The sequence below is a fragment of the Oryctolagus cuniculus genome, chromosome 17 (genome assembly GCF_964237555.1).
Source record: "Oryctolagus cuniculus chromosome 17, mOryCun1.1, whole genome shotgun sequence".
Taxonomy (NCBI): Eukaryota; Metazoa; Chordata; class Mammalia; order Lagomorpha; family Leporidae; genus Oryctolagus; species Oryctolagus cuniculus.
This window is the reverse complement of record NC_091448.1, coordinates 32,819,617-32,844,882: the sequence shown is the minus strand read 5'-3', so window position 1 is coordinate 32,844,882 and position 25,266 is coordinate 32,819,617. Positions and strand designations below refer to the sequence as shown.

The 25,266-nt window shown below is 49.4% G+C and overlaps 1 protein-coding gene across 21 annotated transcripts in view; it reads right to left on the bottom strand.

Annotated features, from left to right (window-relative positions):
• Positions 1-25,266, bottom strand: part of MSI2 (musashi RNA binding protein 2) — a 397,399-nt gene that overhangs the window by 345,180 nt on the left and 26,953 nt on the right. The window contains exon 3 of one of the 21 annotated variants that reach the window (XM_070060919.1): positions 22,955-23,027. The exons of 18 other annotated variants lie outside the window; for them this stretch is intronic. In XM_070060919.1, the coding sequence (XP_069917020.1) occupies positions 22,955-23,027 (73 nt within the window). Of the gene's footprint in view, positions 1-6,938; positions 8,751-22,954; positions 23,028-25,266 lie in introns of those variants that run through there. 2 more of the 21 variants (XM_051824841.2, XM_051824844.2) reach the window with 2 other exon arrangements.

Genomic DNA, 25,266 nt, shown 5'->3' with positions numbered 1-25,266 from the left:
CTGGGTGGCAAATCCTATCCCTCCCTGTTACGAATGAGGAACTTGAGATCTAAGAGCTAATCAATGATAGACCTGACTCCAGCTCAGGCTGACCTGACCACAGACAGCAAAAAAGAAAACAATGAATACAGATGCCTTCACTCATTCTTCAGATACTTACTAAGCACCTACTGTGTGTCCAGCTCCAGACAACACTTGGAATAGAGTGGAGAACAACACTGTCCCTGCTTTCAGACAAGTTATGGTCCAGTAGGAAAATGGAAGACAATCTTGCAAGCAACCGCATGACAAGGGAGGCATCAGTCAAGATTATCCAAAGACACAGAACCAACAAGAGCAAGAGTGAGAGCAAGAGCAAGAGTGAGCGAGAAGGAGAGAGAGACAGGGAGATTAACTGACATTTTTAAGGAACTGGCTTACAACTGTGCGGGCTAACAAGAAGCCTGAAATGTGTAGGGCAGGCCAGCAGATTGGACAGTTGGGTAGAGCTGATGCTGCAGTCTTGTGTCTGAAGTCCGCAGGGCAGGAATGGCCTGGAAGACGCCGGAGAGGGTGTCTATGCTGCAGACCTCACAGGAGTGCTTCTTCCTCAGGAAACCTCAATCTTGGCTCTTAAGCCCTTCAGGTCTCAGTGAGCTTCCCCGCCCCCCCCCCCCAACTCACAAAGGGCCATCTGCATTGCCTAAAGTTAACCAACTATAGATGTTAATAACATCCACAAACAATAAGATTAGAGTTTCATCAAACAACTGCGTACCATAAGCTAGCCTACCCAGGGCTACAAGGACTGTTACAGAAACGCAGCGGGAAAGAACATCAGGAGTCAGGGTGCCGAGACACCCAAGGAAGAAGCAGGCTTTTTTTTTTTTTTAAGATTTATTTATTTATTTATTTGAAAGGCAGAGAGAGGGGGAGAGATCTTCCACCCACTGGTTCACTCCCCAAATGGTCGCAACAGCGAGGGCTGGGCCAGGCCAAAGCCAGGAGCTTCTTCCAGGTCTCCCACATGGGTGGCAGGGTCCCTAGCACTTGGGCCATCTTCCACTGCTTTCCCAGGCATAATAGCATGGAGTTGGATCGGAAGTGGAGCAAACCGGACAGAAACCAGGGCCCATATAGGATGCTGGCATTGCAGGCAGCAGCTTAACTCACTATGCCATGATGCTGGCCCCAGAAGCAGGTATCTTAAGCTGAAAACGTTCTCCAACAACTGTGCCAATGGATTTATCAAAGATCAAGTCTTCACATCAGCGTTCTGGGGATGCCCTAATTAAAAAAGCCCCGTGAAGCCCTCTGAGCACCACCCACCCAGCCCTTCAGCTTGCTTTTTCACACAACATCTTCATAAAGGGAGACACTGTTGTGTAGACTAAGGATTGTCAAAGTTCGTGGCAGAGCATCTGAACAGTACATCCAAACAGTGACGAGCAGGAAAAGAAGGGTGTAGCTGCAACTGACAGTCACCAGGAACCTCCCCCTGCATATCCCTTTAGGACAACAGGCACAACTGCCCCTGAATCTTCCAACCTACTCCTCATTTGAGACAAGTGCAGAACCTAGACCAGAACTACAAAGGGGTGCAGGAAGGTATCCACAAAGGACACGGATGTATGTAAACAGGTAGACAGGACTCTGTTTCGTCACTCTGTCACCATAAGGTCATGTGTTCCATGAAACTGCAGGATAAGTCTTACTTTTGAACAAGCACATCTCAGTAGGAATCTTTCTCTCTCATTAGTCAGCAGGAAGTAGGCAGCAGTTGGCAGCAGTGCACGCTAAGCCCCAGAAGGCCTGGGGACAGTTAAGGGACAGACTCCTCCTCATGAGCCAGAGGACCAGGGGGGACCTGATCCACTGTCACTTCTCCAGGCCCCCAGAGGAGGCAGGGGCCAGGCTCCTCTGTACTCTGTAGAGCTGGCTAGAAAGAAAGGCCCACCAGGTCTGGGACCCTTGTCAGTTTTGTTTGCTGATGCGTCCTAGGCAGGGATGGGAAACATCTGGCCTACAGGCCCTGTAAGGCCCACAAAATTCCTGGGTCTGGCTCTGACAAGGCAACCCCAGGCAGGCCCTGAAATTCAGTAACTCTAGAGCAGGCTAATTTTCAAGTTGTAGGGCCCGCGAATGATGTTATAAATATCCACATGGCCCCTGGCAGAAAAAAACACTCCCCAGCTCTCCCGGAAGCTGACAGCAGACACTGTGGGGGCAAATGCATTTGGACCTTGACACAGAATCATCACCATATTTTCTTTCAATACAGACAGTCCAGATGCTCTGAAAGGCTTTCCAGCTAGAAGTGACAGTGTATACAGTCTTGTAGGTCACATTACCTGTTCTAAGCAGCTAGAAGGGGATCAAGGAACACCAACTAAATGGCAGAAAAGGAACAGTATACGCACCCTCAGCCACACGGAATTGAAGCTCTGACCTTAAACCCATCCATTTTAACCCATGTCTTAGTCTCCCCATCTGTAAAATGGGAATATATCCTCAAGCTGCTGTGAGGACGAGACTTAAACCCACGTTTCATCTCCCCTTCCTGAACTATATACTAACAAAGTCTAAGGCACAGAGCTGGCTGCAATAACCATGGCACGATGACCAACGTGCATTTTGACATTAGCCGAGCCTTTGGCCCTGCTGCAGATTCTTCTCCAGGAAGATTAATTTATTAAGTCTTCCCAAAGCCTGTTTGTTTGGAAGAAGAATCAACTGGCACCAGGTGAGTGTGTGTTGCTAAGTGAAAAGGGCCCTGAGAAAACAGTACTCCTCTTACCCTGTCCTCAACACTACAGGCTCCACAGACACCTGGCTTTCCCCGAGACCCCGGCGAAACAGACCACACTGGTCAGTAAAGTTCCTCCTCCAACACCAACGAGGTACTGCTAGACAGACCCCGGGTCCCTGCTGGGGCTCTCACTGTAAATTTCTGCACCTGCCCACACCTCCTAGCCCTGACTCCTAACCAAGGGCCTTTCTGGAGGTTAGAGCTGCTGACCACCCTCTTCCCAGGCACGTGCTCTGCCTGCCACTAACACTGTCTAGCCTGTGACTGCCATTTCATGTCTGTCCCTCCTTGAGACTGAAGGTCCCTGAAAGCAAAGACCTGGCTTGTCCACTTGTATTTCCGCTGAATCGCCACGTCCCACAACACCCCTAACACACGGCAGGAGCTCCACCGTACCAGCCACACTGAACTGGGATCCCAAGGACGGCTCCAAAATCCTCTGTGTGGGAGCCCCTTGTGGCCCCAGATGCACCAGGATGTAACTGTTCTTAAGAGAGGCCAGCAGGTTCATCAGCTACTCAGTGAGGACCTAACCAAACATGGCTTCAGACTCCTGACCAAGGGTGAGCTCTTGGGGAGAAACTCTGTGTGCATCCTTAACAGTCATTCCTTCTCCTGATGACCAAGGAGGTCTTAGATGGCCCCCATTTCCTAGCCTTGCCTCTCCTGCTCCCCTCCCTCCCTCCAGGACACCATTCCTGCTCTCCTATTACCCAGGGCCTCCATGTTCCAGGAGCTCCCTCCAGGCCACCTCCCCAAACCATCGGGAGCCTGAACTCAGGTCCACCTCCTTGGGCAACTAATGACATGGCCCCCTGCAGAACACCCATGCCTCTAACCAGCTTTAACAGCTCAGGCACCCCACAATAGTGTATGTGCTTCTTACAAGAAGGGTCTCAGGTCTTCTTCCCCAAAGTGGCCATTGTGTTAGGAACTCAATAAATAAATGTGCTGACAGGCAATCAGAGTGGTCTGATAAAGTCTGGGCTTATCTTAGTAAAAGCATCTTCCTGTATTATAATCATATGAGCATTTTTTAAAACACCCACTATCAGGGTCAGCATTGTGGCATAGCAGGTTAAGCCTCTGCCTGCTATGCCAGCATCCCATATGGGCACCAGGTAAAATCCCAGCTGCCCCACTTCTGATCCAGCTCCCTGCTAACGTGCCTGGGAAAGCAGCGGAAGATGGCCCAAATACTTGGGCCCTGTATCCACTTCAGCCTGGCCCAGCCCTAGCTGTTGCAGCCACTTGGGGAGTGAACCAGCAAATGGAAGATCTCTCTGTCTCCTCTTCCCTCTCTGTAACTCTTTCAAATAAATAAAAAATAAATATTAAAAAAAAAAAAATCCACTATCCCATCGCACAAAACAAAATCAACTACTGTGATTTTCTCCAGTTCCCTCCTGGAGCAGGTCCACAGGCAAAGAGTGTCGTTATCTTTGTAGTCCTTCTATAAATACCGCATTGGCCTCTGGATTCCCCCTTAACACCGCGTTTTTAAACATGCTTTCATGTGGGACTGCAAGCCTATGTTCTGCCTGCAATTCTCATGGGCTCACTAGAACAGCTGACCAAGCCAGCAGATGTCAAGCAGGGCGGTTCTGGGCTCTCATAACGGAATATTCTTTCCCCGTAGGCAGTGTCTCTTCCCAAGCGCTCACGCAGACTTTCCTGCCCATTTTCCAGAACATCAAAGATCTCCACATGAAAGTGCTCGCCGGAATGCGGAATACACCAGATTGCCCTCCCCGCAAAGCTCAGCCACGGCGGGGTCCTCCCTGATCACGGGGTCCTCCCTACAGACTGGGGAACCATCCAAGGGCTATCGTGCTGCAGAGGGCCTGCCCAGCCCTGACAGGGTCTCTCATCATCCTGGCCCATTTCTCCCCTCCTTGTCTCCGTCACCGGGAGCCGGCCCTTCCTCATCCTGGGCACTGGTACTCACCAGGGACCATTCCCCAAAGCCCTTCCCTCACCCAGGGGCTGTCACCACCAAACACCCCAGGGACCCAGCCTGAACCCTCCTTTCTTTGCCTATTTACATTAAGAGGAACAACACGCTCTCATCAAAGGAGGACAAAGCCAGCTTGCTGTCATTCAGGGGCTTTCATAAAGTACAGGCTCAACAGAATCAGGCCTCGGCGGGGATCTCAAATTGTAATACACAGAACCTGAGAAAAATGCAGCAAGCTAGCAGGCACTCCCGTCTCAAGATGAAGTAAAAAACATTGTGTGACTCATTCCCAAGCTGACTGTGTTTTAGTGTCCTGAATCCTTTTCCTAAAAAATAAGCACTAGGCATTTGTCTTAATGGTTAAGACACCTGTGTCCCACATCAAAATACCTGGGTTTGACAGCAGCTCCAGCTCCTGACACCAGCTTCCTGCTACCGTGGACCCTGTAATGCAGCAGGTGATGATTCAAGTAGTTGGTCCCTGGCACCCTGGATTAAATCCCTGGTTCCCAGCTTTAGTCTGGCCCAGTGCCACCACAGCCATTGCAGATATTTCTCTCTCAAATACGTAAATATTTTTAAAGATTTATTTGTCTATATAATTGAAAAGCAGAGCAACAGAGAGAAAAGGTGGGGGAGAGGGAGAGATAGATCTTCCACCTGCTGGTTAACTTCCCAAATGGCCACAACAGCAAGGGATGGGCCAGGCAAAAGCCAAGAGCCCAGAATGCCAAACAGGTCTCCCATGTGAGTGTCAGGGACCTAAGCACTTGGGCCATCCTCTACTGCCTTCCCAGGTGCGTTAGCAGGGAGCTGGATCAGAAAGAGAGCAGCTACAACTCAAACTGGCACTCTAACATGGGCTGCCGTCACAAGCAGAAGCTTAACCTGCTGCGCCACAACACCAGCCCCAATAAGTACATTTTTAAAAAATCACAACAAGCATGATGTTCAACCATACTAGTGATTAGTGAAAAACATCAAAAGCACAAGATTCCACATGATTGGGAAAAGCTTTGCACGTCAGATATTACCACCTGTTGGCACAGGAACTATAATATCTTATTTGCGGTACAACTACTGCATGGCAGGGTCCCATAGAAGACAATTTCTCATCAACCTGAATTTGCACACACCTCACAATTCAGCAACTCCACTCCTAGATCTATATTCCAGTAAACTGTCACATACATACTCTAGGAGACATACACAGGAATATTCACAGCAGTGCAACGTGGGTGGACCAGAAAGAGAAACCTCAGCAACTCCAACGTCTACTGAGGGGAGAACGGACACGTGGTCGTCCATTCATACGACGAACACGGCACAGCGCTGAGAATAAATCAACTGCAGTTGCACACGTCAACATGAATGAATGCCACCAATACCAAGCTGAATGAAAAAAACCATGGTGAGTGTGTGCAGGGAGGTGAAGGGGACAGAAACACACAGGAGTGTCAAGGGTGTTGGCAAACAGGTGGGCATTCCCACATTTGCAATATTTTATTTGTGGGGAAGAAAAATTAAACTCAAGTTACCGTCCTCTCCTCTGAGTATATCCTTTTTCCTCTGGGACCTCTCATTCTCTCTAAAGAACTGGATTTGTTAAGGTTCTCAGTGCTTACCAACATCTCATTCCCTTGAGTCAAGTCAAACTTCCACGGAGGAGAGACAAAACCAAAAGGGAAATGAATGTATTCACATGACGAAGCAAGATCCATTCTAGAAAATTCTCTGTATCCATCCCACATTGCTAACTAGGGTTGTAATTGCACAGATAATGCCCTCCAGGACGCTTTTCCTGACAAGGAAGGTCCCCCTGTGAACAGCCCACACAGAGGAGATGGGCACATCCCAGGATGGACCCTGTGCCACACGCTTCCTTCTGCAAGCAGCTCTTCAAGGACTCGGTGCACTCGTCAACACCAACAAATCAGATCCCCAGTCCTGTGCCGCTCGCTCTGCCATTTCACAAAATGTTCCAATTACAACTAGTTACCGCCACCCCGGAAGCTCTAGGAGCCACTGGTAGCCAAATGTTCACAGGCTACCTACCCAAGGCGCTCCCCCACTACTCCCCCTGAAGACCCCCTAGTCTCAGGTCATCTCAGATCAACCATAGGCTGCCAGCCCTGCCTCCACCCACCTCAAGCACACAGGACTGCTGTCCCACCCTCCCCTCTCCTGACTCACTCTCTCACTGCAGTCACAACCCTGTGTCCTGGGCTCCTCACACTGCATCTTTCAAGGCAGCTGCTCCCAGGTGCTCGGCAGATGAGGAAGCCCTGCGCCTTGCCAAGGAAAGCTGTCCTGTCGACCTCTGCCGCATCGCCCTTCCTCGTCCTGACAGTTAAGCCGCCGGTTGGGAGGCCTGCATTCCATGGTGGAGCGCCTCGGTTCAGGGCCTCCCTCTGACCCCCAACTCCAGCATCCTGTTAATGTGTGCCGTGGGAGGCAGTGGTGATGTGGTCGGCTTCCTGCCACCCATGTGAGAGACCCGGATTGAGCTTTTATCTCCCAGCTTCAGCCCTGCCTAGTCCTGGCCATTATGGGCATTTGGGGAGTAAATGAGCAGACTGGAGATATTCTCTCTCTGTCTCGCTACCTTCTCTTTCTCTTAGTCTCTCAAATAAGTTTTTTAAAAGTCTGTGGGAAAATGGAATTAAAAGTTTCAAATTTCAAAAATTTGAAATTTATGTGAATGGGAGTTCTTCGAAAGATTCAAGGAAAATGTGTATTATTAAAAAAAAAAAATCTAGGGGCCAGCCTTGTGGCGTAGCGGGTTAAGCCACCACCTTTGATGCTGCCATGCCACATGAGTGCCAGTTTGAGACCTGGCTGCTCCACTGCTAATCTGGCTCCCTGTTCATGGCCTGGGAAAGCAATGGAGGATGGCCCAAGTGCGTGGGCCCCTGCATCTACGTGGGAGACCCAGAGGAAGCTCTTAGCTCCTGGCTTCAGATCGGCTCAGCTCCAGACGTTGTGGCCATCTGGGGAGAGAACCAGCGGATAGAAGAACTTTCGCTCTGTCTCTTCCTCTCTCTGTCTGTCACTCTACTTCTCAAATAAATAAAAAAAATCTTTATTTTAAAAGCAGAAAAATAAAAAAAAATTATGCATGAATTTCAAAATATTTTGATCTAATGTAGAACAAACTTCTTTTAATTTCCTTTTTCCATGAACTTTCTGAGGTATTCTTTAATATACACAGAAAAAAATCTGGAGAAATATATTCTATTTCATCCATGGTGGTAGTGGCAGGAGAGACAACCCTAGGGGAACCTTAACTTGCAATGCTCTAATTCCAGCTTAGTTTTTTCCTTATGAGCATTATTTCGTGCTGGCATTTTGTTTGTTTGTTTGTTTAATTAAAGAGAGACAAATCTCTAGCTCTAAAGAAGCTTCCAATCTGACTGCTACAGTGAGCTTGCACACACAGGAAGAGCATGAACAAGACAGCACAAACAATCCAACCACCAGTCCTCACAGGAAAGTAAGAGTATCCACCCCAAGACGCCAGCTGTCCACTGCAGGCAACAAATGCCGATGGCCTCAGCTGATCACCAGTCTTCAGAAAGGTGTGTGGATGGGAAGGTATCTGCTATGGGGCTGTGGGCGCTGCGTGCAGAAGGAGCAGGATGAACAGCATGAAAAAGGGACAGCCCAGGAGTCAGGGGCTTCCAGCACACCCTCACCCCTACCGCCCTTCTCACAGGTGGATCGCTTGAAATGTACACAAACCAAACACAATCTCTATTTTTTTTAAAGAAAATATTTATTTAGTTATTTGAAAGGCAATTGCAGAGAGAGGAAGATACAGAGAGAGACAGAGAGACAAAGGCAGAGGCAAAGAGTGATTTTCCATTTGCTGGTTCATTCCAAAAATGTCTGCAACAGCCAGGGCTTGTCCAGGACAATGCCAGGAGCCCAGAGCTCCATCTAGTCTCCCATGTGGGTGGAAGGGGTCCAAGCACTCAGGCCATCTTCTGCTGCTTTCCCAGGAGCATTAACAGGAGAGCTGGATGGGAAGTGGAGCAGTCAGGACTCAAACTGGAGCCCCAACAGGGAATGCTGGCGTTGTAGGCAGCACCTTAACCGTCTACTGCAGGGAAGCAGGAGCAGCGAATCCCATTAGGATGGGGGTGGAACTTGACCACAGAGATTGGGCCATGTGGCCACCTGGCGAAACTGAGCCAGTTTCCTAATAATGCTGGAGTTGCCAGCAGCACCTTAACCATCTGCTGCACAACACTGTGTTGTGGTTTTTTTTTAAGTTTACTTTGAAATAATTTTGGAATCACAGACAAAATGCAAGGACAGTTCCACTCCACTTCCATGGACTGGAATCCCACCTCACACAGCCACAATATGCTTATCACACTGAGAAGCTAACATGAGTATGACAACAGTAACAGAAACTGCAGGCTTTTTATTTGGCTTTCACCAAGTTTCCCACTGATGTTCTTTTTTCTGTTACAGGATCCAATCTATGATGCCACATTACATTTAATATAACTTGCTTTTAAATAAGCAAAAATATTAGGATTATTTATTCTTCCTTGTTTTTTTGTTTTTCTTTAAAAAAAAAAAATCCTGGTAATGAAGGCAAACACTTAATCCTTCTCCTCCCCATCCAAGAAGGCAATCTTTGACCCAGTCTGCCAGCCTCCAAGGGAACAGAATTTGATCTGCGGGGAGATAAAACCCCAGACAATGACCAAACCTGTTAACCCTCCACAAGCAGCCACAACCCTGACCTCTCTCCACAGCAACTAACTGGTATTTAAAAGTAATTTATGTTAATTGCAATCGGGCATATATGAACACTACAAAGCAAGCTGGCTTCAGAAAAAAGGCTCAAGAGAGGCGCCTCACAAAAAATTAATTTTGTAAAAGACCTATTTCTACTCTAACTTGTTTTTAAATGTATGCTCTGAATCACACACCATTAACTGTCCCAATTTATTAATAATCTCGGGGCAACCAACTATCTCAGATCATGCAACGATGAAATCTTGCATAAGAAAGAAAATGAAACATCTACACACAAACATTAAGCAGGTAGTCAGCTGTGATGAACAGAGAGGATTATTATTATTATTTTTTAACCAGCACATGTGATAAAAGAAAAAAAAATGGTTGCATGAACTGGTAACTCAAACTTTGCAAAGAAAATTTTTCTCCCCCAAACATGAGATGATTTTAGAAATGAGTGGTTCAAAGGGAGACCTCTGGAATTTCTTCTGCCCCCAACAAAGGTTCGTAATGGGGGGAGGGAGAAGGCTCCCGTATTCTCAAAGACCCTTCTTTCTAGCTCAGGAAATGACGGTGCTGTTTTGGCATTTTTAAAGCAAGAACAAATACTTTAGCTATAAAATCTCCTTTGTAGATTGAATCAGTAAGACAGCTGTTTGTACAGAAACCCATTCCTCTCTCCCTCCAAGCCCCTCTGTGATTCATATCGGTAATAAAACATTGACTAGAACAAAGAGAAATGAAGTTTAAACAAGAGACACAGCAACAGCCCACCCCACCACCTTAATACCACCTTGGCCCATTTCTATGAATGGCCCTTAAAAACCAACCCCACTTGTAAAAGAAAATAAAGCAAAACAATCTCCCCAAAGCTGGCCAAGTTTTTGTTGAAGAACTAGAAAGTGGGTTCTTATTTGTGTAAAATGCTCAGTGGGTGGGACCCGACTCATCTCTGAAATGCCCTAGGCTTTGAAGCTGGCTCTCTTTTCAGCCCCAGGGAGCCTGATGAGTCGCCCGCAACCTTCTCTCCCCCCTCCTCGCCAACTGTGAGCTGCCTCCCTGAGCAGGCAGGGTGGCAGGGCCACCAGATGCTGGACAGAAGGCGCATTAATTCTCCAGAGATGGAGGCTCAGGGCGGGAAGAGGGGGTGGGGGACAGGAAGATGCAGGACCATCCGTCACAAGAAACAAAAACCCCACACAACCTCTCTGCCCTGGAAAATGAGCACGTCCCTTATCCCCTCTTCAATCCTTTCCTAGTTACTCTTCAAGGCCCAATCAAGTGTCACTTCCTCTGGGAAGCCCTCCCCGGCTCTTCCCAGCGTGGGTTCCTCCCTTCCAGGTCCTGTAACACCTTTACTGCGCTTCACCTGTTGATTACCTGTCTTCCCCCAACAGACTGCACAGCAAAAGTGAGGCCCTGTCCTCACCCTGTAACTCCAGCCCATGCCCTGGACCCTGCCCAGAACAGGGCATCCACAAATGTTTATTCAATGAATGAACACGGCCCCACCACCCCCAGAAACCACATTACTACATGCTAATTACCCCTAGCTGCATGAATAATGAATGAAGAATTGAACTCACAAATGCCTCCTTGTCAGCCAAGTTGCCGAGTCCTTCGGGCGCACAAAGAAGGAATCCACTGACGTGTGGTTTCAGGAAGAATGGTTCAAAGACTAGACCAGGGGCCTTGAAGGAGTGGGTGAGAGGCAGGGAAGGAGAACAGGGCCCTACTGGCCCTGCAGCTGGCAGTGCCCTGAGATGTTTCTGATCACATTGTGAATAGGAACTCACTTCGTCACCTTGCCACTCTGCAACTGGCTCCTGGAAGTGGTGTGTGGTACACTCAGAAACAGCAGCAGCAAAGAGAGTCTTAAGGATAAACGCAACTCCACCTCCTCCCATCACAGCTCCCTTACCAGTGTCACATCTCAACTTGCTCATCAGCCATAGGCCTCCAAAAGGTACCTGCCCCCTGCACCTGCCAGTGCTTAAAAATCAAAGCTCATTGCATCCTCTGGTCTGCTTTAACAAAAACCAGGAGGAAAAGAAAGCTAGGCATCAGAAGCAATGGTGGCAGGCCTGTTAATGGCTGCTCTGTACAGTGATCTGCCCTCAAGGAGACCCAACAGGCCAGTCCACTGCAGTGGCTTTCAATGTGGTAAGCCTGCGCTTCAGCAGAAGTCAGCTTGTGAAGAGCCCTGGCAGCTCTGCCAAGAGTTGGATCACTGAAAATGGACCTGCCCTGGAGTCGAAGGACGCCCAGGTCAGAGCCACAGATCTTATTGACTCTAAGCTGAAAAGCCCTTAACTCGGCCCAGCTTTCAAAGTGACCACTGCAACTGAGGAAATGGCCAAGTAGGGTCAGTAACATTGCAGGCAGAGCTGTATATTTCCTGTTGGAGTTGCCACTTGCCTTTACCTGGCCAGCTCTCCGCCCAGGCCAGCTAGGTAATGGAAGTCAACAGGGTGCCTTCCCCAAGGAGGTTCACACCTCCTGTAGGATGTACCCTATGAAGAGATGGATAAGTCTGGGCCTCATAATTTACAAGGCTTTAAAGCCCACCTGATTATTATCAAGCCCCTTCTGTCAGGTTCTATTTGCCTCTCAATCAGAAAACCTATTTGTAGCTTAGACAGCACCTTTCTTAGCTCCTCTAATAACAACTCTGTCCTCTGTATCTAGCTCACTTGAGCTTCATTCCTTTGTAACCATAGCCTCTACTCTACCACCAATGGCTCTACTCCCAACCTGTGTGTACTGATGGTCCTCTTCCCCACTTAATGTTGTATGATTGTTCAGAATTTCTCTACAGACAAACACCACTACCTGCAAAAGTTAGTGGCCTTTCTCCCAGTCTTGGCTGGAATCAGCTTTAAGCTACATCCATCAAACTGTCCCCACAAGGGTCCAGAGACCCCCTCCATTTCCTCTCTATAAAATCCTCTTATTACCTGGTTAATGCTACTCTTAGGATCATTGGTTACTACTCTCACCCTGTCTTCTATACTACAGTGTCTAAGTGTTTACAGCAGGTGATAATGGAACAAAGGAAGGCCTTCAGCAACCAAATGCTGCTACAGGGATATACTTGGCTCCCCACCCAGGAGACAGCGGCCTGAGACATCGCCCCATGCCAGCAAAGAGTACCTTACCACCCCATGTCAGCAGGAAGTAGCTCTAAAGACAGATCATCGTCCCTCTACCCCTCTTGGACTTTTGGGACTAATGTAATCCCATACAAACCCTGCTTTATAAAAAACAAAAGAGGGGAATGTTAGGAAACTGGTGCAGTTGTAGCCAGGTGGCCACATGGCCCAGCTACCTGAGCCAGGCTCCACCCCCATCCCAATGGGATTCGCTGCTCTAGCTTCCCTGCCTGCCCTCAGGCAAAGTTTTAAAAGGGCCTGTTCCTGCACACGTGCTCTCTCCTGCGCTCTCTTGGCCTCTCTCCTCTCTCTTCTCCCTCCTCTGTCTCTCTCTCACAGTCTCCTTCTCTCTTTTTCCTTCACCGCCCCTTCACTCCGGTCTGTAGGGTGTTCCCCAATAAACACTTTCCCTTAAAAAAAAAAAAAAAATCAAAGCTCAAGGGGCCAGGGCTGTGGTGCAGTGAGTTAAGCCACTGTCTGCGCGCTGACATTCCACATGGGCAACGTTCAAGTCCTGGCTGCTGCACTTTGCTTCCAGCTCCCTGCTAATGCACCTGGGACAGCAGCAGAAGATGGCCCAAGTCCTTGAGCCCCTGCACCCACATAGGAGACCTGGAAGAAGCTCCTGGCTCCAGCCTGGCCCCGCCCTGGTCGTTATGGTCATTTGGGGAGTGAACCAGCAGATGGAAGACCTCTCTCTGTGTGTGTCTCTCTCTCTAATAAATAAATATCTTTTTTTAAATCAAAGCTCAAACAGATGCTCAAAGAGGACTCAACTATAGTGCCGTACCCGAGAAACAATGAAGCAAGACTTATGACAAAGGAGGCACCGGCTCTCTTCCCAATCACTGGAATAAAAAGGTCAACCAGATACTCAATTTATTGCTGGTCAGAATTGGAGACTCCCATGTCCAGAATTCATTCCATCTGACAAAAATAAACAAGTCCACCACAGGAGGACTTCCTTGGCGTCATCTGCAGGGTCTTCTCCACACCCCTCCCCCAAGCCCCACCCCACCAGGATGAAACACAACCCCAGAGCTGCACAAACACACTGGAAGGTGACACAGAACTTCTTCCCATTTCCCTGAACAAGCGTCAGGGAAAGTAAACATGCGTCACCTCTCCATCTACAACAACTCACATCCTTTCTTCCTTTAAAAAAACAAAAGCACTCATCACCTATTCCAAGAATGTACTACATACTCAGGAAAAAATAATTATGATCAGATCCTTGAGCCTCTTCTAGTTCTGCAAATAATCGAGTCATGGCAAGGTCCAGCTGAGCACCCCACCTGCTGGAGGCGTGGCTGGGGCAGAGGGAAGGGCTCTGCAGTGAGCTCTCCGTGCCAGAGGCTCACCGCACAGCCCTGGCCCCAGAGCCTGCCTGCCTCCTGTGCTGGAATGGGAGCTGCACGCACCTCTCTGTGGTCTGGGTCTCCAAGATGAAGCAGGAATGTCTGGTTAAAAGCCCTTTCCCACTGCAGGGCCCTGAGCCTCTCCCCCGGCCTCACCTGGGGCCTCAGGTTCTGGAGCAAACAACGCCGCTGATCCTCCAAGGAGCGGCTCTGAAAACCACAGGCGTTCAGTATCACTAACCAAATAGCCTGGCCTTTCCTTTTGTGACCTCAATGAGCACAAGCAGTAAGTTCTTGCAGTGCCCTCGGTTTCGCAACAGAGGACCTCGACAAGAAAATGATTTCTAATTTTTGGTTGGAAAGATCAGCTCATTACCTAAAAGGATATTACTGTGAAGAATTCTCTCCTTGACATGCCTGGTTCCAGAAATCAGGGGTTTGGGCTGGTGGGTTCTCTTCACGGGGCACACACCTCCCTTTCTCAGAGGGCCCATGTACGTGTGCACTTCCTACCACAACCAAAGTCTTAAGTCCCTAAGGCAACTCACAGAAAGGCTGCAGGAACTCCTTCACCCGTCCTGGCCCCAAAGAGGCTCCTCTCCCACTTTGTGGGAAACTCCACTGGCTCCCAAGGGTTACCCTGGAGCCACCTCTGTGGGTGAGACAAAGGGGCCTGGCTATAGTGGTAGCAGCCCTAGCACCCCAGCAGTGGAGGTCCAGGGCTGAGGGGCACCCCACTTCCTTTCCCAACAAGCACCCTAGAGGGGTTCTTATTCCAGTACTGACTCTGCACTAACCCCCTCCTCCTGCAGGTACCATGCCCATTCCCACCTCAGGACTCCGGCACATTGGGGATCTTAACTCACTACTCCCTTCATGCTCACTCTGCCTATGCTCTTAAGTAAACCTTAGGGTACTAAGGCTAGTTAGAACAGGGTGCTAAGGTTAGAATGGGGTGCTAAGGTTAGTGAAAACAGGGTACTAAGGAGGTCTTGAGTTCCATACACCCTCACTCACACCCAGGCTCCGCTGACGACAGGGCAGGCATGTCATGTCCACGTGGAAGACAAAGCAGTGGAGTGGACGCTTCTTGCAGCATCCCTAATGGTACTAAGCAGCATGTTTAGCTGTTATTTCAATAAGCCTTATTAAGACCCAATTTTCTTGGGTCTTCTTTCAGATTCTGTAGCACTAAAAGCCTCGCTGCTTAATTACATTAGGAGCACCTGTATATATTATGTGTAATAAATCAACTTTAATTTACCACCACACAAGGCTATTCATCTTCTCCGGGTTATTTATTGCTCAGGATTATTGGTGCTGAATTGTAGCCTGCCCGCTGTAAGGAAGAACAGTTGGGGGAAGGAGAGCCAAAGCTGGATCTCAGAACATGCCGGGATGCTGATCACACATGTACACCACAAAAGGCAAAGGGAAAGGAACACACAGGCGCACTTGGCAAGCTGCTCCTTGCTATTTTCTGAAAACACTCCCCAAACATTTGGATGTTTTCTCTTGCACGCGTGCACACACATACCAGTTACCCACTGAAATGACACAACCTGCAAGACAGGCCCTAGCTCATGGTGACAAAGCAAGGACTGGGTGGTATGGGACACAGATAGGGACGCTCCATGAACCAAAGACGATGACTGTCCTCTGGCCTGGTGCTGTCCCCAGACCAACCAACAGGATGCAGCCAGGACCTGACTCTGGGGTGGCTGCGAGCAGCCTGCAGCCATGCACACCCAGCATACTGACCCGGGATCCAGAACAGGCCTCCAAGAGAATCTAGGCTGGAGAAGGACATGTCCCCAAGTGATGACACTGGGGCAGATCATTGTCTGAGAATCTAAACAGTGCCATGAAGGAGTTGCCAAGTTGCTACACACACCTTGCACCAGCATGGCCCGGAAGATTAAACACAAACTCTCAGCACCCACACTGGGGACTCCAATTCCAACAGACCCAGGGAAGGGCTCAGGGGTTTTGCTGCATAGTAAAAAACTCTATCATAAAACCTCAGGCACAAACTCTCCACTCACTGCAGAATCCACAACATACAGGCTGGTGCTGTGGCACAGAAGGCTAAGCCTCCACCTTCAGTGCCGGCATCCCATATGGGCACCAGTTCAAGTCCCAGTGGCTCCACTTCCAATCCTGCTCTCTGTTAATGTGATTGGGAAAGCAGTGGATGATGGCCCAAGTACTTGCATCCCTGCACCCATGTGGGAGACCTGGAAGAAGCTCCTGGTTCCTGGCTTTGGCCTGACCCAGCCTGGGCCATTGCAGGCATTTGGGGATGGAAGATTCTCTCTCTCTCTCTCTCTCTCCTTCTATCTCTGCCTTTCAAATAAAAAAAAAAAAAAAACAAAACTTAAAAAACAACAAAGAATCTATAACATAACTGAGAATGTCTTCCTTACCCCCTGTAGGGCTCTAGGCTCAGCCTTTTACTTCCACTAATCCCTCACAACCACCCCAAAATAGGTACTATTACACCCATCCCCACTTTACAGATGAGAAAACTGAGTCACAGAGATGACAGAACCAACCCAATGTCCCACCTTTGTAACTGGCTGGGCAATCCAGCCTCTGCTTTATGCTCTCAACCACTAGATTTTTATTGCCTCACCAAGGTCAGGTTCCTCACACCCACTCCAACTGGACAACAAGCCTTTGTTACAAATAAAAGGCAGGTAAAAGTCCCCCAGACATGGTGGCCCCACTTCCAGCCCATTAAAACCATCCTGTTCCCCCACGTTCAAAATCTTAATCTACTGCAAGGCAACTTGCTGGTGACGCCTAGGTCTGGTCTCTGAGCTTCACTCTGACGCAACTCACAAGCACCTTGCTCACTCGCTTAGCAAAAGCCCAAGCATACAGAAGACGCGGAGGGCAGGCTGCATTCCCGCCACCTGGGAGCCACATCACTGGGAACTAAACTGACATCATGGCCTTTTCACAGCCCTCCTCCTCCTCCTCAGCAAGAGAGCTGCGTTAGATCCCATGGCACATAACAGACTTTTTAACCAGCAGAGCAGTGACATTCAACTTTCACTTAATAATTTACCTTTAGTCGGGGCCCAGGAAAATCCCCGGCCAACCACACCCACCAGACAGCACCTTCAAGGCTGATCTGACAGATGACAGAGAGGAGTAAGAAGGAAATGGGGATGGCAAAGTCCAGGCTGGCGAAACTTTTTGCTTTAATGAATTCAGTTCAAATCAAAGTCCATTCAGTGATGCACTGAGGGATAAATCCGTGTGTGCCAGGATGAGAGGGCAGATCAAACTCAGGAGCTCATAACCAAACTCCGGGAGGCCCAACACAGCACTACCAAGAGCCCTGGAGTGTGAAGTCACTCTGCTCAAAGCAGTCCCCACTTTGAAGAGCTGCAGAGATGCTGGCCCGGGCACACACAGCCCTCTCCCTGCCCTTTCACTTCAACACGGAGAATGGCCATCAAACCCAGCACGTTTGGGCGGTCACCTGTAGGACCCTGGGCCAGGCAACTTCTCCTGGTGCCTTCTTACTCTTGAATTCCAGGAGTATTTCACGGCCCAGGTTCCAACCCACACAGAACAGAACCTCACAACACATACAAACCTTTCTCCTTCAGGGACCCAAGCCACTGAAGGGGCCAGACCCACGATTCACAATGAGGAGTGAACTTGCCTCCCCCAGGAGACAACTGGCAATGTCAACACTGCTGATGGTCGCAATCCAGAGATTACTACTGGCAGCTAGCGAGTAGCCAAGGGTGCTACTAAGCATCCTCTAGGATGCACGTGCATCTCAAGGTACCCCCCATCTCCTCCTGATCCTGCCCCAAATATCAGCAGTGCCAAAACCCTGGGCTACAGCATGGAAGGTGATGACACATGAACACAGAGTCTTCCATGGTCACGTCTATCACCACCCTCCCCACCACTCCAGGGACTCAAGTAACAATGAGAAACCAACACCATCTGCCATCTGGACACAGAGAGCCACCCTCCGCTGAGAGCCGTGGTCCTGTACTGACTGCAGCCAGCCTCTCCGGGTCTCTAGTGCATGCTGCTCTTGGGCAGGGGCCAAAGAACAGGAGGATGAGCCTCGAGAAGCTGGGACTTGGACTGTGAGACTGACCCTCAATTCAGCAGAATCTGGGGCTGGGGGCAGGAGTCAGGGTTCTCCAGAGAAGAGAGGAGGGCATCACTACCCTTCTAGGGTCTGGGTGCCTATGTGGCACTGTGGCTTTTAGCCCAAGAAGAAAAAAAAATTTACTTTTATTTAATTTGAAAGGCGCGGGGGGGGGGGGGGGGGGCACCTCCCATCCACTGGTTTACACCCTAAATGCCCACAATAGTCAGGTCAACGCCAGGACAAAGCTGGGAGCCTGGAATTCAATCTGAATCTCCCATGTGGGTAGTAGGGACCCAACTACTGGAGCCATTACCACTGCTTCTCAGGGTGTGCATTCAGCAGGAAGCTGGGTTGGGAGCAGAGCCAGAACTCGAACCCAGCCACTCTGACATGGGATGCAAGTGTTCTAAGTGGCATCTTACCCACTACACCAAAGCTCATTGCTTAAGTAAGCAAAAAGAACAATAGCAGCTAGCTCTAGACTGGCTGAATGACAAACACTGACTAAGCAGCTGCTGGGCGCCAGGTCTGTGCAAGGTGCTCTCACGAAGGCTGCAACTGTTCCCACAGCCAACAGGCAAGTCTACTATCCTCATTCCACAGTCAACACGACACGCACAAGAGGCTCAGAGAGGGCATCTAACTTGGCCGGGTCACACAGCCAGATTCAACCCCGGGGGTATCTCCAAAGAAAAACTGGGGGTTGGGGGGGTGGGCACTAAAATAAATTGATGTGTTAATTCCAGTTACCCATGAATGTTTTGAAGCACTCTCAGTCATTCTGCCTCCCCTCCAGGCAAGGTCTGCAATGGAACCCAGTGACAGTTGATCAATGACAGAAGGCAGGCTGAGAATGGGGGCTGGCCATGCCTACAGTTGTGAAGTTTTAAACAAGGCAGAGAAAGAGCTTTTCCTTCGTTATTGTAAGAAGCAGAGAAACAGAGTGAGAGCACTCCCATCTGTTAGTTTACTCCTCACATACCCGCAGCAGCCAGGGCTGGGTCTGGACTAAGCCAAGAGCCAAGAACTCATCAAGCCAGGTCTCCCACATGAGTGGCAGGAATGGAGCCACCTGGGCCATCACCACTGCCTCCCAGGGTCTGCGTTAGCAGAAGGCAGGAGCCAGAGCTGGGTGATGAGTCCAGGCACTCCAATGTGGAACACAAGCATCCTGAACAGTGGCTTCACTGCTAAATCCAACACTCACCCCCGAAGTGGCTTTCTAATGCCCCAGGTAAGAGCCCAAAGGCAGAGAGACACCACCAGCACCCAGTCCTGAGCTCCGGCTCCTGCACCCACCTGTGGTTCCAGGTAAATGGGAACACAGACACAGAACACAGACCAACGACCCAGTCCCAGGAGAACCCCCACTTCAGACTCAACTGAGACAGAATCAGGACCACCCCCCTGGATTGTTGTCCACCCAAAAGCACCCTGCCACCTGCTCTCCTGTCTTCCTGGCACCCCTTCCCCCAGGCCAAGTCCAGCTGCAGAAGAAGTATGGAAGGGACAGGTGGCCACTGCTCTTACTGTCCACACAAACCCAGCAAGCAGGCTTTCTTGTGGGGTCATCTTATGAAGGTTTAGCACACACACAGATTCACAAAGCAGAAAGGAAAAAGAAAAGAGCTTTTTGGAGACCACTTACTGTAGAGTTTTTAGAGAGATCAGGAATATGGAGTGAAGGGGTTTTTATTTCTAATTTCCAGCACCAAGAGAAACGGAGCTTGGAAAATCTCTGCGGCGGAAGCCGTTTCTCTGCCGGCCATCCCCTCGGCCTCCGCTTTGTTCCTGTGTCCACACTGTTCTGGTGTTTCATCCTCACCTCAGGACCCACTCTGCCTACTAGGCCTAACCTTGGCACCTTACTGAGCAGCGCTGGGGTCTCCTCCCCACACCGCCTGCTGCACTAGAAGCACACCTTTTCCCTACTCTGTTCAATTAAAAAAACAAGGACCAGATATCCTGGGAGGTCACTTAGACTTAGGAAAGGAACACATTAAGTTGAGGCCTGGGAAGTAGGCTGGGAAATACACCCAGGGTCAGCAGACCTGTGACCGGAGGCCAGGCAGTTTTAGGTGGGAAAGGTCACTGGTGTGGCCGCCTCTTGCTTACGGAGGCCGGAAACCAACAAAGCAGTCACCTCCAAGAAGCACACTTAGCAACAGTGGCACGCCGGACCCTTTTATTGGTCACCTCTTAAACACTGCAGAAATCTGCCCAATTCCTTGCAGAACAGCAGAACACAAAAGGGTCCTCAGCAGGAGGGGGAAGCCAGGACTCGATTATGACCAATTAGTGAACCAATGATTCTCAGACACTGATTTAGACCAGCAGCTCCCCCAGGAGCGACCCTCGAGGAAAACACAAGGACACAGAGCTTCCAAAAGAGACAGAGAAGCTTTACTCAAAAAATTGTGCAAAACACCCCCTAAAACCTTTAACAAGAAGAAAACGAAGTAGTTTCTTTTTAGTGGAGAAAACTAAGTAGCCCAGTTTCTGTGGGCATGTGTGAAACTTTCTCAAAAATCCCAGGAAGGGGACAAGGAATTAGGTGTCAGACAAAAGGAAGCGGGGGGGGGGGGGGGGGGGCAGAGAGAAGGAGGAAGGAGGAGGGGAAGAGAGAGAGAACACATGCGTGGTAACTAACAGGAACAACTGCACCTTTTTCTTATCCTCCCTCTGAAAGGCAGAGGCATAAAACAGATCAGGTCCCCAACCCTACTCTATCCATGTTACATGAAAAAGTATTGATCCAGGGGCTGACGCTGTGGCACAGAGGGTTAACACCCTGGCCTGAAGCGCCAGCATCCCATATGGGCACCGGTTCAAGACCTGGCTGCTCCACTTCCAATCCAGCTCTCTGCTATGGCCTGGGAAAGCAGTAGAGGATGGCCCAAGTCCTTGGGCCCCTGCACCCGTGTGGGAAGACCTGGAAGAAGCTCCTGGCTTCAAATAGGCGCAACTCCGGCCTCTGTAGCCAATTGGGGAATGAACCAGCAGATGAAAGACCTCTCTCTCTCTGCCTCTCCTCTCTCCATATAACTCTTTCAAATAAATAAATTAATCTTAAAAAAAAAAAGTATTGATTCATAGGATAAGGCGTATCCTTCAGGTTGGTTTTTTTTTTTTTTTTTTTTTTTTTTTAATGTAACCCCTCATCCATCATCCAAACACCTACTCAGGAAATCGGAACTACAAGACAGAGGCTGGTACTGTGGGACAGCGGGTTAAGCCACCACCTGCAATGTTGGCATCCCATCTAGGCGCTGGTTCACATTCCACTTATGATCTAACTCCCTGCTAATGCAACTGCGAAAGCAGCGAAGAAGGGCCCAAGTGTCTGGGCCCCTGCACCAGCACTGGAGACCCAGAAGAAGCTCCTGGCTTCGGCTCCACCCAGTTCTGGCCATTATGGTCATTTGGGGAGTGAACCAGTGGATGGAAGATCTCTCTTCCTCTTTCTATAACTCTGCCTTTCAAACAAATAAATAAATCTCAAAAAAAGAAAAAAAAAACCTACAGGACAGAAAGTGTTAACAGCCTTTGCTGAAAATAGGCAATGAGAAAACATTACTAAATATGTAACCTGGGTCCAGCACTGTGGTATAGCAGATAAGCCACCACCTGCAGTGCCAACATCCCATATGGGCACCTGTTCGAGACCCAGCTGTTCCATTTCCAATTCAGCTCCAAGCTAATGTGTCTGGGAAAGCAGCGGTGGATGACCCAAATGCTTGGGCCCCTGCACCCATGCAGGAGACCCGGAAGATACCATCTCCTAGCCCAGCCCTGGCCATTGCAACCACCTGAGGAGTGAACCAAGTGGATGGAAGATCTCTCTCTGTCTCTGTCTCTCCCTCTAATTCTGACTTTTAAATAAATAAATAAATATTTTTAAAAAATATCAACCACACTCGCTGGGGAAATAGGACTCCATTTACAAATGAACTCTCAGGAAACCTCCTTGGAGAGATGCCCCTGTCAGTGTCTTTAAAGTTCGTTTCTATGCCACAGAACTCAAAACAAGCATGAAGAGCTCAGAAGCTTCCCAGACAGCTGTGGCTGCCTGGGTCTCCCACAAACTTTATTTGAAGGCTGCTAATAATTCACAGCTAGGCAGCCGTTCCCGTGCACACTCCTGAAAAGTGCCCCTCATCATCACCTCCTCATTACACGAGTACCCAGGGAAGCTGAGCTAACGTGGTTCAATGAGAAAATGCAAAAATGCAAGGCAGCCCCCTCAATGCCACCATCTCTGTGCCCGCGGAGAGCTCCCTCCGGATTTGTTCATCTGTTTGGTGTTTGTTGCATTGCTAATCTTTTTACTCTAAGCTGTTGAAAGAAGACAGCAAAAGAAAACAAAAAGCAAGGCTTTCTCCCCAGGAGGGAAGAAAAATAAGTAACCTTGAACCCAAAGAATTCTCCCTCCCGTGGTCCTCTGGCCATTCTGAAAGTTCACTGCTATCTGCCCTTGAGAATGGAGCACGTCCCAGTCCTGGAGTGGGTCTGCTCCCGAGAACAAGTCCTTGTCTCAAGAGCTGAGCCTGGATGCAGGGATGCACACAACTTCTGAAATGAAGCCAATCTGTGCACCGACGACGACTCCCGCTTCGTCCTAGGAGAGACTTGCAGAGAGGGGAGGACTGGAAGAAAGAGTAAACACAAGAGCTGACCACTGCTGAGCCCTAGGGCTCCAGCACTGACCGTTACCAACACACTCTTCCAGCTGACTGAGGGCACAGGGTAACCGTCTAGGCAACCTGAGCTCCTCCCACTACCAGCAGGCTCGGCTAAGGTCAATGCAGGGGTTACCTGTGCCAAGAAGCCCTTCCCCAGCGGAAGAGGAGGAGGAGGATGGCATCCTTGGGCCCCACGCTTCTCGACTCTATGGTAACAAAAAGAAAATCTATACTAGGAAAAACAAGAATCCCGTCAGTTTGAAAACTTTCTTCTTCTCAGTAACAGTCTCTTACAATATTTTAATGGAATGATTTTTTTTTTAAATTGGGATCAGACTGTTATATATGTGATTACAGTCAAACCACACCCATCTCCCCTCCCCATCAACTCCAGCTTACCCCAGTCACTTAAAAATATATATTTTCCAGATTTCAAAGCAGACTGTGACTACACAGCTGCAGGGAACAAACTTGTCAAAAGAAAACACTCCCTTACACACCTCTAAAATACATACATAGAGCACTCGGGTTTATTTTTTGTTTGGAGTGAGAGACACATCAGTTTGAGTTCTGGGCCAGCAGCTGCGGTGCAAACATGGGGGCGGGGGTGGGGGGGGGACACAGGGACATACACGGGCTGGAGCTCAAGGACAGCTGAAACGAGGGCCACCTTGGACACTCGGCAGCCAGGCGTCACCAGGACAACCGCAGCGGGGCGGAGGGCACAGCCCAGCCAGCTCAGCTGACTCTTTCATTAAAAAAGGGAAAAAACTCAACAGGGCTGAAAAGAAGCAACACTTGGACACTGGTCAACTCAGCGGGCCTCTTTTTAGAATTCAAAAGGAAAATAAACCTTGGGCCGGGCTGACGCGGAAAATCAGAGCAATGGGCTTCTCTGTTGAGAGCCTCTCCAATGCGTTTTCTTTGCCTGAAGTTGGCTATTTTTGTTGGCACTGATTGTTTACAAATACAGAGAAATCCATACCCATATGTGGGCGGAAAGCACAGCCCCACTGGGCACAAGGTGAATGTCCACCAGGCACCCCCAGCGACCTGCGCCCTCCACCCAGAGCCGGGGACATGCGTGGTGCTGGTCACTGGCGAGGCAGGCACCCGAAGGCAGCACGTGTGTCCTTCCCCGGGCAGCTCATCCCAGATGGAGCCCCGGTTTTGCTGACTCTGGAGCCAGATTCTCCCTCCTCATGCTTTCTTGAGGCCTGAGCTGGGTTTTTTCTTCTTTTTGTTTTGGTTTCGTGTTGTCCTTTCAGGAGTGTTTCTGATTTGGGGGGATCTAGAAGAGGCTATCTCTCCTTTCTCTCTTCCTTCCTTCCATTTGTATGTATATAGATTTTTACATGCTCTTTAAGTGGCTTCAGGCTTGGCATTCGTCTCAAACACATCTATAATGGGTCAGGAGCCCAAAATCTGTTTCTGATTATAACAAACAAATCAAGCCCCCAGAAGCTGCAGGGGAAAGCTGGGTAGCAAATGTTATGGACTCTCGAAGGGTCAGCCATCTAAACTGACTCCTGGGTTCTGCCCACAAAGGAAGCACACTTAAGCCCCAGGCTGACATTGTTGCTAGGCCCTGGGTGGCCTCTGCTTATGAACTTCCCTGCTGGCCACTCTGCAGAGCCACCTCCAGCTCCAGGGTACCTTTGACAAGTCCTGGGGAGTCTGGCAGGGAAGGGAAGGGGGTCACAAGCCCCCCACAGAGGGCACAGCTGCAGCAAGATGAAAACCATTTTACCATTTAAAGAATAACAGACGGTTGCTGGACATGAGCAATTTAAAACTACATACAACCCCTGACAGAGCCATCCGCAGTTAAAGGTAAACACATATTGTTACCTTGGTATTTATATTATTTATTTGAACATCAGAGAGACAGAGAGAGAGAGATCTTCCATCTGCTGGTTCACTCCCCAAATGCCTGCAAGAGCTGGGGCTGGACCAAGCCAAATCCAGGAGTTTGCTACTCCAGCCCCGCCTTCTCCCACATGGATGGCAGGGACCCAAGTACTTGTGAACTGTCATCTGCTGCCTCCGAGGGTGCAGCAGCTGGAAGCTGCATCCGAAGCAGAGTAGCTGGGACCTGACCCAGGCACTGCGATACGGGGTGCTAGCATCCCAAGTGGTGGCTTAACCCATGGTGCCATAACACTTGCCCTGAATGTGTTATTTTAAAAGCAAAATAATCCCCACCAGGAGGCCTGTCATGCACCGAGGGTCCCCGCTGCCTTCTCCATGATTAACATTGTCAGCTGACCACCGGCGGCCCTCTTCAGCAACGGGTTTCCCTGGAGGAGAAAAAGTCTTGCCTCCCCTCCCCTCTGCTGAAAGTACACGCTCCAGACAAAGTGAGTAATATCTTGTCACGGAGGTAAAAGACTCAATTATAAAACCTTCAGAAGGGTGCTCATGGAACATCTACCCACAGTGACA